Raw genomic sequence first — 16,429 nt, 5'->3', positions numbered from 1 at the left:
ATCAAATGAGATAATATTTGTAAAGCACTTAGTACAAAGCCTGTCATGGAGTAGACATTATAGAAATGCTTATTCCCTTCCCCATTCCTGGCAGCTCTGCTTTTCCATGTAGCCCAAGATCCTAACAGCCTGCTTGCTTACCTGCATATCACGCCATTCACTCATGTTGAGCTTGAGGTCCACTAAAATCTTCAGATCTTTCTCAGATGAATCACTGTCCAGCCACATTTCTCCCATCTTAAACTTTTAAAGCTGATTTTTGAACCCAATTATAAGGTTTTAATTTGTCCCAATTAAAATCCATCTTATCAGATTTGGTCCAATGTCCCAGCCTCTTAAGATCTTTCTGAATTCTGACTCTTTTAACGAGATCACTGGTCCTCAGGTGTTTTGTTTCTCTTAATATTGTTGAATAGTCCACCCTCCTCAAATGGCCTTTTGTTAACATAGGTTGTATCTATCAGTATTTACTGTATTAGAAATTCAAATGTCTTAGAATTATTCTAAAAATAGTTTTGATCTCACAGACCCTCTGAAAGGGTCTTGAGGACTCCCAGAAATCTCTAGACCATACTTTGAGAACTGCTGATCTGGTATATGAAAAAGAGAGGTAGCTGTACATGGTGATCAGGCATCCTTCGGCACACTGGGAGGGATGCCTGCCCAAGATCACTCAGAGCAAATGCAGCACACCGGGGCCTGAATACACCTCCTCATAACCAACCCCACCCACTCCCCCGTTATGGTTCATCGTCCCTAAACTGAAGCTAATGGATAATTCTCTGCTGCTGCAGAATCATCATGAGAGTTAGAACGGATGTTAGCCAGAAACTAGTTCAACCCTTTCATTTTACATCTAATGCAACAGGACAGGGGAAATAACTCATCCAAGGTCCCCCAGATGTAAGTGGCAGAGTGGAGGTGCCAGACTGGCTCTTCTGATTCCAAACCGACTGTTATTTCTCCTCCCCAGGCTAGCATGACTGTCACTTAGATGGATCACTTTCACTGTGCCCAAAACTTCCTGCCAATGGCTGGCCATTCCTCCGAAGTTTTCTGAGGCAGTGGCACCAATTGAGTCAAATAATGTACTATGTGTAAAACACTTTGCAAATCTTAAAACATATATTAACTATTATCATCATCACCAACCCCAAGAGGCATAGGAAGGTCGGACAGAAACCCCAGCCGATTAGGTTCATTATCTGCCTCTCTACCTTGACCCAACAAGGAAGGTCCTAGTTGTGGATGAGGGCTCCATGTGCCAATCAACTAGAAATGATCAGTGTGGACTGTCAGCAAACATAGGGGATAGACCCTGAAACTTGTCAGCATATCAGATGAATAAAATACCTCTGGGTTCTCACCATGGATAAGAGATTATGTGACTGACTGGCCATGCTTAAGCTAACTGGCATTATGAATTAGGAGCAGCATTTGTGTTTAGATCTAGAGGAAATCAGAAGGTAATCAATCCTTAGAGCTACAAGTTACTTCCAGCTTAGAAGACATTTGGTTTAGTCTGTTATGGCTATTTCTAGAGGCAATCACCAGCCTCAAATGGGCACTCAAAACCAAAATAAAGGTTTGTACCACTGGTAGCAATGTAATCGAAGAGTGGTTTCCCTTTTAAGACTTGCTTACCAGTGGAAGAGATATTTAGAATTAAATAAATAGTTGGGCTGATGGGATGAAAGAAAAGAAAATGCTGAGACAATGTTTCATTGGCCTATTCTAGGTAGACTTAGTGTGAGTACTGTAGCAATTCTGTTCGCAGGTAAGTGGCTTAAATATTCTACAAAAGCCATTGCCTTGACAATATAGAGGTAAGTCTGGACTGCCTTCACTGTAAGGCTGAAGAATGCAGTTAATTTTCTGCATAGCCATTCAGGATGTCACTTAAACATTTTCTCTAAGAGTATTGGCAACCTCCCGGTTCCCTTTGCCTCTTATTCTTCCCCCATGGTACTTCTAGACTCTTGTGTCTGTAAGAGGCATCTCCAAGTCTTAGTGTAGAGAAAAGAGTGCCAGACCTGGAATTAGGAAGACCTGGATTTGAATCCTGTCTCTGACCCTTTCTAACTGTGTGGTTGTGAACATATCACCTAACCTCTCTGACCCTTGGATTCTTTATCTATAAAGTTGGGTTAATGGTATCTATACTATCTTCATCATAGGGTCATCATGACACTAATAAGGGAGAACTTTGCAGACTTTGAAGGGCTCTGCAACTATTACTATAATCAATCCTCTATGAAACCCTACAAAATTTTCAATTGGTGATGGATATAGACAACTCCTAAGTGCTGTGGGAGCAATCCATTAACCAAAGCAAAGGCAAGCGGTCTTTACACCAAGGAGCCCAAGCTGGGCACTTCCTGAAGAAGCAGGAAAGTCTTTGCTTGGATGACTGCAAGTCACCAAGGGTACTTAAGAGCTGAGGGCACGCTGGCTGAAAGAGAGGCCACACACGTACTCTGGGGAAACCACGGGAATAGAGTGGAATGCAGAGTGTTCCCCAAGGGCATGGTAACAGGGACCCTGCTGGAGGCTTTGCTTGTGAACTTGTTTAGACATCAAAATGACCTCAGCACATGCTTGCATAGCCTACCATATGCAGTGCAATGGTACAGAAATACAACAATGAGTAAGACGGGGTCCTTCCCTCAAGAAGTTTACAGTCAAAGAAGAGACAGGAAATCCTGGCTCCCTCCAAGACTCACCCCAAGCACCAAGGCCTTTACAGGCACCCTTCTTTAGGTGCCTTTGACTCATTTCTGGTTACTAGTGACTTCCCCATCCATCTACCATAACGTGAATTGCACACTCACACGTACCACATGTACATATAGTACATGGACTTGATTAGGCATGTATTTATGTGTGCACACACATGCATATAATATAATATTTAATGATATTAATTAATAATGTGCTAATTATGATTTCTCTTCAAAGAAAGTAAGCTTTTTGAGGGTAAGGACAGCTTTGTTTTTGTTTTAGCACCTAATAGTGCCTGGCACGTAAAAATATTCACTAAAATATCTGTTTTATGTAACGAGGAGAACAATAAAAACTCATACTTGTATTAAGACTTTTGGGACACCTCGTATATTGCTTCAAAGTTTATGAAGTACTGTACGTATGTTATTTCATGCCCTCCCAACAACTCTGGGGGGTGGCTACTATTATCACCCCCATTTTACAGGTGAGGAAAATGAGGCCTAGAGAGGTGACGTGATTTGCCTACAGTCACGTAGCCCGTGATAGTCTGAGGCAAGACTCAGACTCATCTTCCTTACTCCAAGCCCAGAGCTCTATCCACCTCGCTGCCTGGCTGCCTCTGTCAGTCAATCAACCAAGAGACATTTGTTAAGAATCAACTAAAGGTCAGAGACTGTTCTAGGCACTAGGGAGTCAGAGACCAAAATGGAGCAATGGCAGACATCAAATGCTTCCATGATGCATGACATCCACAGTGTGAGCTCTCTCTTCATCTTTGTGGAACTTACAGCCTACGAACTTATGCCTGCAGTTCAGAGAGGTTAAGAGAGTATACAGAGATATGTGTGTATACACACACATATGGCGTGTATTATAGATAGCATACTGTATATTTTATATTTTATTTATATATATGTATGTATGTATGTATATATATATAGTGTGCATCACACACACACACACACGCACATATGAGAGACTCATGCTCCAAGGCATAGTGTGGGATGAAAGTGGAAACATAGAGAGGTTGGTGATTTTTAAAGTACTAGGGAAAGTCTTCATGCCTTTTGAATACCAGCCTAAGGACATCCAGGCAGGGCCATAAAATGGCACGGCTGGAAGGGCTTTCACAGGCATCAAGTCCAGCTACCCTGGCAAGTGGTCTACCAGCCTTTGTGGGAAGATGGATGGCTCAGTGGGAAAAGCAACAGCCCCAGAGTCAGAGGGCCTGGATTCAAATCCAGTTTGTGAGGCTTACTATCCGTGTGTGTGTGTAAATTTGAGCAGTAGGTACTTACTGATGTTTACTGAATGACTGAGTTTCTTCATCAGTAAAATCATGGGGTGGATTCCAGTAGAAGTCTCCTGAGGTCCCTTCCAGCTCAAAACCTTTGATCCTATGACTTCCCCCAAATGCCATGACACTTGGGGACAGCTCTAGTAGTCAGGAAGCTCCTCTTTCTGGCAAGCAGACATTTCCTGATTTACTTCTTTGCACCTTGCAACCATTGTTCCAAGTTCTGTGCTCTACAACCATCAGGAAGAAAGAAAAGAAGGAAGAAAACAAACATTTGTTAAGCACCTACTATTGTACCAGGCCCTGTGCTAAGTCTTTTTTACAAGTTTTCTCTCCATTGACCCTCACAACAATCCTGGGAGATAAATACTCTTGTTACCATTCCCATTTTACGGCTGAGGAAACTGAGGTAGACAGACTTGCCTAGAGTGAGACCGTTTATAAGTGTCTGAACTCAAACCTTTCAGTACTCAGCTCTCTATCCACTGTACCACCTAACTGCCTCTAAAATAATTCTCATTTTCAACCATCCTTTAAATACTTGAAAACAGATTTCACATACCCCTGAGATCTTCTCTTGGTCCAACATAAGATCACTGATCTAAAGCTGAAAGGAGCCTTAGAGGTCATCAAGTCTAAACTTCCTCATTTTACAGATGAGGAAACTGAGGCCCAGAAAGGTTGTGATCTACCCAAAGTCATTTGTGTGGCAAAGCTGACATTTGAATCTAGGCCTCAACTCCAAACACATTTTCTTTTCACTGCACCTCACTGACTTGCCAAGTTCCTCATGAATCCTTACATGACTTCAACTCAAGGCCCTTTGTCACCCTAGCTGCCTCCCCCTGAATTTTCCCCAGCTCATCCATGTTCCTCCTAAAAGGACAGTCAGCAGATAAGTATGGACTAAAGCAAAAAGAAGAGCATTTAAAAAAGAAAAACGGACTGGTTTTGATTGTCAGGGGGTGGAGTAAGAGGTGGTCATGGAATGCAAAGATCTGTCCAAGGTGCTTGATAGCTAGCTGGCTCTTTAAGGCACAGAGAGAATGCAGAGAAACTTGAGAGGTCAAGACGGTGGGAGAGAAAAGGATTTAGATGGGGGCTTTACACAATGTCCCGTTATGTGCATTCTTTTCAAAAATAACTAAGCCTCCCTGTTTTTGAAGAATAAGTTAATCAAACATTAAAAAAAAAATTTCCCGAAAGCCGAGGTCTTCTCTTGCAGCTTCCTGGGGAATTGCTGGCACCTCTGCCTATTATGATAGGTCATCTCACCCTTGTTATTAAATGACGGCAATCATTAAAATGCCAAACGTACTTTGACAGAATTCACTTTATAAAATGTCAGCAAGTCTGTGTTTTTATTAGTTTGTTCCAAATCAATTTAGGAATTTCAATAGAATGCTTGTAAGTATTCCCTGAGCAATGTCCATTTCAGACTTTCAGCACCAAGAAATATTACAAATTAATCAGATTTCCAGGTTTCTGCATAATGGCCTGGCTCACTGATTGCGTAATCTCATTATCCAATGCGGTTATGATTGACACATCGCAGTGGAGATAGAAGTCAATTGAATAATGTGTAGCACTCAATTTTATTTGTAGTTTAATGTGCTGCAGAATTTTTTGCCACATTTCCATTATTTATAAGTCTGTCCCTTTAGAGAATATAGAGAAGAATTTGTTTTAAATGAGCCGATAATACCTTCTTTAAAATTTATAAGTATGACGGAATCATGCCCCCCCCTTTTTCTTGGCAGTTCATGGTGTGCCAATAAACAGGTTTTGAATTGTCTTCTACTTGCTATTCCTAGGACAAACAGTGGGAGAGCAGGGCTTGTTCAGGTCTACATCGAATTGGATTCCAACCACCCATCAGAAAATGCCAATAGAAGTCATAAAATTGCTCTTTCCTTCCTTGTTTCCTTCCTTCTTTCCTCTCTTCCTCCATTCTTTCCTTCCTCCCTCCCTTCTTTTTTCTTCATTCCTTTCTTCCTTACTTCTTTCCTTTCTTCTTTCCTTCCTTCTTTCACATAGGACAGAGTAGAGTAAATCCCTTCTACCCCTACAGATAAGAAATTGTTCTACAGTTAGGGCTCTGAGAGGTTAAGAGGCTTGCCCAGGGTAACACAACCAGTATGTGTCCAAAGCAGGACATTTGGACTCCACAACTGGTTCTCTATCCACTATCCACATTACTGTTCCTTCCTTCCCTTAATCCTTATTAGGAATTGTCCAGACATAAAACACACAGTTGGGAAAGACTTGGCCATATTGCCATCATCGTCTTTGGCAAGATTTTGGTCCAGGTGCCAATACAATCCGAAAATCTCTACAAGCCCCTTTTATAAAGCAAACACTCTGAGCATTTTCTCCAGATGCCCCCCATGCCTGGAATTCCCTCCCTCCACATTTATACCTCTCGGCCTCCCTGGCTTCCTTCACATCTCATTTAAATCTTCCTTTATCCCCCTTAATTCCAGTGCCTTACTACTGTGGATTATCTCCAATTTACCCTGGCTCTATCTTGTTTATACAGAGGTGGTTGCAGGCTGTCTCCTCCATTAGACTGTGAGCTCTTTAGAGCAGAGACTTTTTTCCCACCTTTCTTTGTATCCTCAGCGCTAAACATAATTCCTGGCACATAGTATTCATTTAATAAGTACTTCTTGGCTGATTGTGCTAAATACTAAAGATGCAAAAATAAAACCCCCCAAATCCCTGCCCCCCTTTCAAATTTTGCCTTAGATGCTTATGAGCTGTTTGGCCCTAGGCAAGATACTTAACCTCTCTGGGTCTCATTTTCCTCATCTGTAAAATGAGGTGGTTGGATGTGATAACTTACCTGTAAGGTGCCTTCTGAGTCTAGAACTAAGTCCCTGTGCAATCACCCCACCCGTCCAGCCCCCAACCCCACCCCATCTCCACCACAGGTGCCTAACTCCAGTAGTCTGCTTCTGTGATGGATACACCATGGGAACGAATAAGTTCATGCAACATAAAAGCAAAGTTTATACAAGGTAATGCTTCATTTGATGAAGAGCTGGATGCTGATCATGGGTGGTTCAGGAGTGGCCTTGTGTGGGAGGTGGAGCCTGGATTGTACTTTAAATGAAAGTGGGGACACCCGGAGCTAAAAGTGAGACCCGAGAGTCAGTCTGTGCACAGGATGGCAGGGCTGAGGTGACGCTTTGGTTTCCAGCTTGATTGTTTCTATTAGCACTCAAGAATCCTTTTCTCTGCTTCTGTTTAGAGAAGTGTTTGAAGTGACATTTAGTGAAGGTTTTGTTTTTGAAGAACTTGTACATAGTAATGAATTAAACTCTAAGTGTGGGTTGTGTGGGAGGCAGGTTGGGGGAGAGGCCTGGGGAACACTTGATTAAAGAGAGACCCAGGAGATGTGACTTGTTCACATCTCCAATAATTTTTTTTGCTTTGAGGAATTAGAAATGCGGCTGCTCATCGCAGCTGAAGAAACGCAGCTCCCACCTGGGAAGGGAGTGCTTGTGCTCCGCGTAAAATGATGTCTAATATAAACCACATTAGGCAGGCTGTCGAGGGCTGCAGTATCCCTGCTGTCAGCACACGGAGCCTCCTGAATCAGTTGGCCAAGCTGAATGAGGGTGAGCATAATTGATGCTGCTGAGAATGACTGGAGTCCTGAAGCGATTGATAAGCCCCCTTTGGCCCATTATATTGGGATTTGGGTCTTGTGACATCACAATAAGAGGAAAATGGTGAGTTTCCAGCCTAGATATTAAGGGAAGGCTTCTCTTTTGATTGCCAGGGGCCAGAGGAAACCCGCCACCCGCTGACACGAGTGCTACTGATCAACATCCGTCCACCCAGGCCCACCCAGCAGCCTTCCCTGTCGGGCCCCAGGTCAGTGTCTTTCCCATGCTTTGGGGGGAGGGGCTATCTAGCAAGACTAAATATATCAACAAATAGTAATGAGTGAAAACCAATTGACTCCAGTGGAGCAAAGTTAGTGATGAATTATTGTTTGGGAAACTGCATGAGAGCCTCGTTATTTATTAAAGGGAGAAGAAGGGATGTGCTCTCTTTTAAGAAATATGCCTCTCAGGATGATGTAAGGCCCTCTGTATTTGTTTTCTTTGGGCCCCCCACAAGTGGGCCGCTCAGCTCCTTTACAGCTTTCCAGAGAGTAGAACTTTAGCGGCCTGGGTGTGCATGCAACTGAGTTGTTTCAGTGTTCCCAGGGCCGTTTTTGAAATATGACATGATTTAATAGAAAAAGTTAATGCAATTTTAATGCAAGTGCAGCTTATTGGGTTTGACAATACTGTACATCATACGCAGCTCCTGCATTAATAAAGAAATGTAGTCATGATTTTTTAAAGCCCAATATTTAGGGGGAGGGGAGGGCGATGGGGTTTTGGTTTGGCTTCCTTTTTTGCTGGTTTGTTTTGTCGGTGGCGATAACACAGTTATAAGAGGCTAGACTCTTCTCCCTTATCATTTGATTCAGGGCTCTCAGTGCTCACCTCACACTCTTAGAAAGGGGGAAAGATACTTCCACTCTGTCTGTAGCAGTATCATTGAGTTTCCCTTTTACTAGCATTGCTGTTTCTAGAAATTAGTCATCTGACATATATTGGGAGGTCACCAATTCAAGGATTGAAAAATTCTCAGGTTTATGATTGGGTTGGCCTGGACTGGGCTGCACCCATCATTACCAACCTTGTTTGTAGCATCTCCTCCTGTGACATGGCTCTTGGCTTACTGGGGTCTTCAGAGCCCATGCATTTAAAGGTTAGGGAAGAGCCCCACTCATTTTCAATGGTACAGAAGCAGCCTGAGTTTGACGGTACAGGACCAGTTGGTCTAACCTCTGGATCATAGAATCATCAATGTTGAGGGAGACCATCCAATACCTTCAATTTACAAGTGAGGAGCCAGAGATCCCTTCACAAAGGGAAAGGTGTTACCTGTGATCACATAAGCAGTAAGTAGCAGAATCAGCTTTTAGCCCAGGTCCTGTGATGCCAACTCCAACATGCTTGTCATTGTTCCTAACTCTAACCTTGCCACATGACTCGCCACCAAATCATGCCACATTTGTGGTGCTGCATGACACATGGTCACAAAAACAGGGGTCCAGTGTCCAAAGACTCCTCCAGCCAGGTCCTGACTTAGAAGACAGCTTTTTTCTTTTGTTTTGATCTGAACTTGTGTTCTATCTACCCAGTAGTGTTTATATAACATTTACTTGACAACTAGTCCCATGTAGGGGTGGCAGACATTCCATCTTCAGGCAGCATGGCTTCATAGCACCCTTGCAATACTTTTAGACCCCCATGGGATTGGCAGTACACACATTGGCAACTCCTGGTCTAGACCACATTCCTCTACCCACTCCAGAAAGATAACGTGAGACACTTGACTAAAGTCCAGGTAAATCACATCAATAGCATTCCCCAGAACAAAGGCAACTGGGTGGTACAATTGATAGAGTGCTGAGCCTGGTGTCAGGAACACCTGAGTCCAAATGTAGTCATAGATGCTCACTTAGCAATGTGGCCCTTGTGCAAATCATTTAGTCTCTATATCAGTTTCCTCAGCCATAAGAGTAGGATAAGGCAGTTAGGTGGCATGGTGGGTAGAGCACCTGGCCTAGAGTCAGGAAAACCTAAGTTCAAATATGACCTTAGACACTTATTAGCTATGTGACCCTGAGCGAGTCCTTAACCCTGTTTGCCTCAGTTTCCTCATCTGTAAAATGAGCTTGAGAAAGACATTGCAAACCACTCCAACATCTTTGCCAAGACAACCACAAATGGGGTCATGAAGAGTCAGGCACAACACAACTGAAAAGACTGAACAGCAGCAACAAAAAATAGGCTAATAAAAGCACTCACCTTGCAGGGTTGTCATAAGGATTGAATGGGATAATATTTGCAAACCATAAAGTACCCTATAAATGCTAGCTATTGTTATTGTTATTGGTTTCCTGCAGCTAGGTGTCACAGTGGATAGAGTGCCTGACCTGAAGTCAGGAAGACCCATCTTTCTTCAGATATTTACTAGCTGTGTGACCCTGGGCAAGTCACTTTACCCTGTTTTCTCAGTTTCCTCATCTGTAAAACGAGCTGGAGAAGGAAATGCCAGATCATTTTAATATCTCTGCCAAGAAGACCCCCAAAAGGGGTCAGAAAGAGTCAAGCATGACTGAAAAACGGCTGAACAACAACAACAGGTTAATCTAACATGAATTGTTCTTTCTTTTTCTTCAACTAAAAAGCATTTGTTATTACCCCTTCCCACCACCCCCAACTGAGGGGGGGAAAAGAGAAATAAAAACAAAACCCTTATAACAAATATGTATACTAACACAAAACAAATGCCCCACATTGGCCATGTGCTAAAACATATGTCTTGATCTACTTCTTAAATTGTTTCTCTGCCAGGAGTTGGGAAGTTGAAGCCACAATGGTTCCTTGTGATCACCGCCTCCTTTTCTGTATGTTCACTGACCAGCCCTTTGTTAATATATTTTAGAATTTTTTGAATAGGCATGCTCAAACAACCTCATTCTTACCTAGCCTTAAATCACTGAATGGGTGTCGCCTCAAACAAACTAAGACCTGGAAAAGACCTTAGCTTTAGAAGGCCAAGGTCTCCCACTGCATCTGGGGCCATTTCCAGTCATCCTGATCTATGTATGTCATGCTACTGGACTAAGATGACTTCAGGAGAGACTGAGGCTGATGCTTTGCACAGCCCTGCCTCACTTAAATCCACCTCATTTGCAAGTTAAGACATCATCCTCCTGATATCACCGGTCGTCTTTGAGAAAAGAACAACAACAACCACAATTAGAGTTTTCCTAGGAATCAAAGTTAAGCTTCCTGGCCAGTCACTTGCTTCCTCTACTCTCTTCCTGACCTCCCTGCCCAAACCCAGCTTCCTTTTTCTTTACATTCACTTATGATTTAAGGAAATTAGTTTTATGCCTCATGTTTGCATTCTTCCATTAAATGGGAAATAATACCTTTTTATAATAATGCCTTCCTGTAGGGAGAAAATATAAGTATCAGTCATGTCAATCAAATATGCAGGTAGGCAGTATATAGGTGGAATTATATAGCACTTTAAGGTTTGAAACTTCTCAACATATGCTATCTCATTCAAGCCTCACAGCATCCTTGTCAGGTTGGTGGTATTATTATCCTCCTTTTATACAGGAGGAAACTAAGGCTGAGAAATCTGAAGGGACTTGCCCAAGGTTACGCAGCTAGCAAGGAGCTGAGGCTGGATTCAAACTCAGGTCTTCACGACTCTGGTACCATCCAGCTACCTTACTGTCAGAGGAAGACGGTGTAGTAGAGTGGGAGGAGCCCTAGACTTTGCACTCAAGGTCCAGGTGCTACTCCTCATTCTGCCCCTTAACCAGGGGGACTTTGGTCAACTCCTTTTGCCTCAGTGGGCGATCCTCCTCATTTGTCAAGAGAAGAGGTTGGACTTGAGGAATTCAAAGGCCCATCCAAATATCTTCAAGTCTTCAAGACTTCTGCTTTCTCAGTGAAGGTCACCAACAAAATTGCATCACTAAGGATCTCAAGAAACATCATGGAAGATGAGTAATGATTGTCTTGGCCAAAGATGGAGCTGGGTGGTAGTTAAGGGGGCATTTTTGGTAGAGGGAAGAATCATTAAGAGGCAAGGCCATGTCCCAGACCAATTTCCATTCCAGGCAGCAGCAGCTAGGATAACACCAGCTTCCTCCCAGCCATAACCCCATGAAGATGAACAAGCAGTGAGAACCAGAAGTTGAGAATCATTGGTTTAGAGATAGATTAGAAGGCTAGAAGTGAGAAGATGTCAATTCTAGCCCTAGGCCAGCTATTGATGTACTGGATCAAGTAAGACATACATGATTGCCCACCATGTGTCAGGCACTGTACTAATTTCTGGGGATACAAAGAAAGACAAAAAAAGGAAGAAACAGTCCCTGCTCTCAAGGATCTCAGTTTCTGTGTGATCTTGGGGTTGGTCACTGAAACTCTCTCTGCCTCAGTTCCTTCATCTGCAAAATGGAGGTGATAATGCCTGTCCTGCTTGCTTCCAAAGAAGGTAAAGATAAAGATGAGATCATAAATATTTCATAGAATCTCAACATATCCAAACCGGAAAGGGCCTCAGAAAGAATTGGCTTCCCGAGCAATGCTTACTTATTTCATCACATTGTGAAGAGATGATCATCCCTGCAGTGACAGAGCCCACTACCCCAACCAAACATGACGTCAGTAAAGAGAATTCCCACACTGGGAGTTCTACTACATTGTTGTGATACAATCATATTTGTGGTGCCATCATGTAGAGAATAGCAGTATGTGACATAATGGATAAAGAAGTGACTTCAGGACCAGGAAGATCTGGTTCATGTCCTACCTTGAATACATCCTGCTTGTTGGATGGTGGTTGCTAAAAAGCTCTCCTTACACTGAGCCAAAATCTGCTGCCCTGTGATTTTGACTGTTCAGGGTCTGCTCACAGGAGCAACCCAGGTCAGCTCTTCTTCATGCTAGGATAAGAATTGGGACTGGATCTGTGATTTCACAGGTCTAATCTAGGGATCTAGATCAATCTAAACTTGTCTAAGGAACTCCAAGGTGAGGAAACTCCCTTTACCAATACAGGTCAGTACCTTCTCTGCAACTTGTAGTCTGAGAAAACAGCCTAGAGCCCCACTCAGGGTCAAACAAGCAGTCTACATAATGGCACCACAAATATGATTATATCACAACAATGTAGTAGAACTCCCAGTGTGGGAATTCTCTTTACTGATGCTAATCACAACCTGTCAGTAATTTAGCAGATAAATCCTAGGGAGTTGCCTGAGACACATAGAGGTAAAGGGACCTGTCCAGGGCTGCACAGCTACTGTCAGAGATCAGATTTGAAACAGCTTTTCCTGACTGCAAGGGAGGCTTTTGATCTGATATGCTATGCAGCCAGGATAAAGCTTCAGAAATTTGAGGTGTCTCACTTAGAAAGGTTTGAGACCCTCATAAGACAACCTGGAGCCTAGTTAGCTCTTGCAATGAATTAAACATCACACACATACACATGTGTGCACACACACACACACACATACTCACATTTCACAAACACTTTCTGCCAGCCTACCTTTTGTTATCTCTTGCTCAGATCATGTACTGGCTATGGGAGAGCCTGCTCTATACCAGGTCATTCCAAGAGGCAAGTTTGAAATACTTGCTGGATGCCTGAGTGTCTTACTGAGCCCTGGGTATACAGAGACAAAACAAAAAGCAATCAGCCCACCAAGAAATCCCATTCCTCTGAGAGAGACTCTAGCATGGATGAAGGAAGGTCTATACGTGACAATGTGGAGTGGGGAGGGGAGAAGAGAGGAAGGGAGCGAGGAAAAAGAGAGAGAGAGAGAGAGAGAGAGAGAGAGAGAGAGAGAGAGAGAGAGAGAGAGAGAGAGAGAGAGAGAGAGAGAAGAGAGAGAGCTGGCAATCGGGCACAAAGTAGGGATTCTAAGAGTCTAAGGTAAGGAGGGAGGGCATTACTGGCAGAACAGATAATGTGTGGCAATGACTTAGAGACTGGAGATAGATTGTTGAATTCAGGGAATGGCAAATAGAAGAGTTTGGCCAGAATGAAGCATGTCTGAAAGGGAGGAACATACACAAAAAAAAGTCTGCTAAAGTGGTAGGAGTTAGAATGGAAAAATTGCAAATGCCAAGCTAAGGGATTTAGTTTATATTTTATGCTAGAGGAAACAGGGAGTTTCTGAAGGTTCTTCAGCAAGGAAGTGACATGTTCAGACATGTTTTGGGCAGCTAAAAAAGGAAGGACTAGATTGAGACCCAACTGGATGAGCTCCCTCATTCTCTCCTTGGACCCTCCTGTGATGGTAAAGCCGTTGTTCCTGTTTGTTTCATTGTAGCCACTGCTGACGGCGCAGCAGCTAGCCTCTGCCGTGGCCGGAGTAATGCCAGGAGGCACGCCAGCCCTCAACCAGCCGATCCTTATTCCTTTCAACATGGCAGGACAGCTGGGTGGTCAACAAGGACTGGTTCTCACCCTGCCTACCGCCAATCTCACCAACATCCAAGGGCTGGTTGCAGCTGCAGCTGCGGGAGGCATCATGACTTTGCCGTTGCAAAATCTCCAAGGTAAACTTCATCTATCTATTGTCTTTTCTCATGTGAGCAGGGTTGTCCATTGCACAGAACTGCCTTTGTTGAGAATTAGCTGAAGGCTCTAGGCCTACTGTTCCACATGTCAGAGGGAGTGTCTGGATCACAAACATGGACCTTGCAAACGGAAGTTGCTCCTTATTTCTAGGAGAGTAACTCAGTATTGTTTAACATGATTTGTGCATTAATCTTGGCTACTTATGTACTAAGGATCAAGTCTCTGAGATCCAAGTCATAACTAAGTTAGGGCAGCCAAGATTTTGCCACAGGCACCAAATTTAGAGGGGGCCAAACTGAAGGGGTGCTGACAGCGATTGTATTTCTTCAGCAACATAGAAACAATAGAGCTTAACACTTAGTTAATGAGAAGAATCAAAGTAGGAAGGTGCCAGATGGTGGACTGGAGTGAGCAGCTCCACTGGGACCATGTGACAATCTCCTAGTAGAACTTCGTGCCAGGGTCCTGGGCCTCGAGCTCCTCAAGTGAGGGCAAGCTTCCTGCCAATTCTGGTACTTGCCTTGAGCACAAACATCTAGATGATGGCTTTTTAGGCTGTTATGGCTGTCAGAGGCATCCATTGGCAGCTTTCCCTAAGAGTGTGTCTGCTTTATGCACATGGGAGGGCCTGGGTCCTCATCCTCATGGAGCTTCATTTTGCTCATCTGTGAGGCAGAGGACAGTACTTGGAAGTGTGGAGCGATAGGTCTTGGAGCCGTTCAGACCAGTCGTGTTGCCAAGTATCCCTGGTTGTTACATCTACCTTTTTAAGTAAAGGAAATGTCATGGAACAGGAGTTTGATCTTCTGCTGTGTCAGGGACGTAGATCCTTCTTCCTTCTTTGCCTTATTGAATGAAGCTACCATTAGAGATAAGGAGGTAGCCTCACTTAGGAAACAGACCATATGTTCTCAAATGCGCCTATGTGCTGTGCTTATCATCATGAAACAGCAAGTTCATGGTTCCCCTTTCAACAAAGGGATGGAGGAGTTGTGGGAATTGAGTGATCCACCCTGACTCCATCTTGTGACTCAATTCTGGGTCTAGTCCAATTTCTGTCTTGTGAGACAGAAATTGAATTTTTTTTAAACCTAGCCTTGTGTGGTCAAGAAGCTGGACCACCTGTATCTGCTGCTTAGATACGCCTAGCAAAGGACATAGGTTATGTTGACCAGAAACATGCTCGGTCCAAAGATTGATGCGAGAAGTTTTCTCACAATTATACGCCTCAAGCCACCTGTATGTCTTATCTAAAACCTATCTAGGTCAATCAGTTACTATCTCTATGTGCCTTTGATAGAATACAGACATTTGGGGTGGGAGTGGGATACCTCTTTGCTGATTTCAGAGAATAACAGCTGTTCACTCTCCCCCATCCCAACTTGGAAAGCCCCTAAATGTTCCTTCAATTAAAAATCAGATTACCTAATTGTATCCTGGCTTACCTCTTATTAAAATTGTTTTCTTTTAACATATAAAAATCTGTATTTGCCTGTATTTTGGGTCCAGTGTCAAGCTGAGGAGGCCTGGTCCCAATTCATTGTGCAATTAGCATACATCACTTAATAAATCAATATGCTTGGAAGCTTGAACCTTTGTTTCCTTAGTCATTTCAGATCATCACATCACAGAGCACCTTGATTTCTCACTATTGTTGCATTGAGAGACAGAGACAGGGGAGCAGATAGAGACAGAGAGAGAAAAGGGGAGGGAGAGAGAGAGAGAGAGAGAGGAGAGAGAGAGAGAGAGAGAGAGAGAGGATGAGGAGAGAAGGAAAGTGGAGAAAACAAGCAGAATAAGAATTTTAATGGAATTGGAAAAAGAAGAGTAAGAGTTTTGTAAAGTTGTCACCAGAGGACACCAGGAGAGCTGAACTCAAGGGACAGCAAAATGGCCGAAGCCTCTTTCCCACTGTGAGGTAGTAGATGAAGGCAGCCAGAGGCCCACCCTTGGGTGTTGCCCTAGGCAACCACATGCTATGCTGCTGCTGCTGCTTGCAGTCCACAAAGAAGAGAGGAAACCCTTTTCACAATGGAGCAGTGGAGTCAGAGGGTGTAAGCGTTCTTGGGTGACTTTCTCCATGTACATGTGTTTGGATTTCCCTTTGTTCTGTGTGTCATTGGGAGAAGTCACATATGCCAGGTTGTGCTGCTGTGAATGGGGTCTTGGGCTCAGAGACCACAATGATTTAGGCAAGTTAAACCTGGGTCACAAAGTCAT

General features: G+C 43.5%; 1 protein-coding gene across 1 annotated transcript in view; it reads left to right on the top strand.

The window, feature by feature from the left end:
- Nucleotides 1–16,429, top strand: part of LOC110192978 (POU domain, class 6, transcription factor 2) — a 381,140-nt gene that overhangs the window by 128,206 nt on the left and 236,505 nt on the right. Inside the window, 2 exon segments of the mRNA XM_078152045.1 lie at nucleotides 7,809–7,903; nucleotides 13,959–14,187. Of these exon segments, the coding sequence (XP_078008171.1) occupies nucleotides 7,809–7,903; nucleotides 13,959–14,187 (324 nt within the window).

The sequence above is a fragment of the Phascolarctos cinereus genome, unplaced genomic scaffold (genome assembly GCF_003287225.1).
Source record: "Phascolarctos cinereus isolate Bilbo 61053 unplaced genomic scaffold, phaCin_HiC Scaffold_4;HRSCAF=312, whole genome shotgun sequence".
Taxonomy (NCBI): Eukaryota; Metazoa; Chordata; class Mammalia; order Diprotodontia; family Phascolarctidae; genus Phascolarctos; species Phascolarctos cinereus.
Note: the sequence above shows the minus strand (reverse complement) of the source record. Positions and strands in the feature narration are given on the sequence as shown.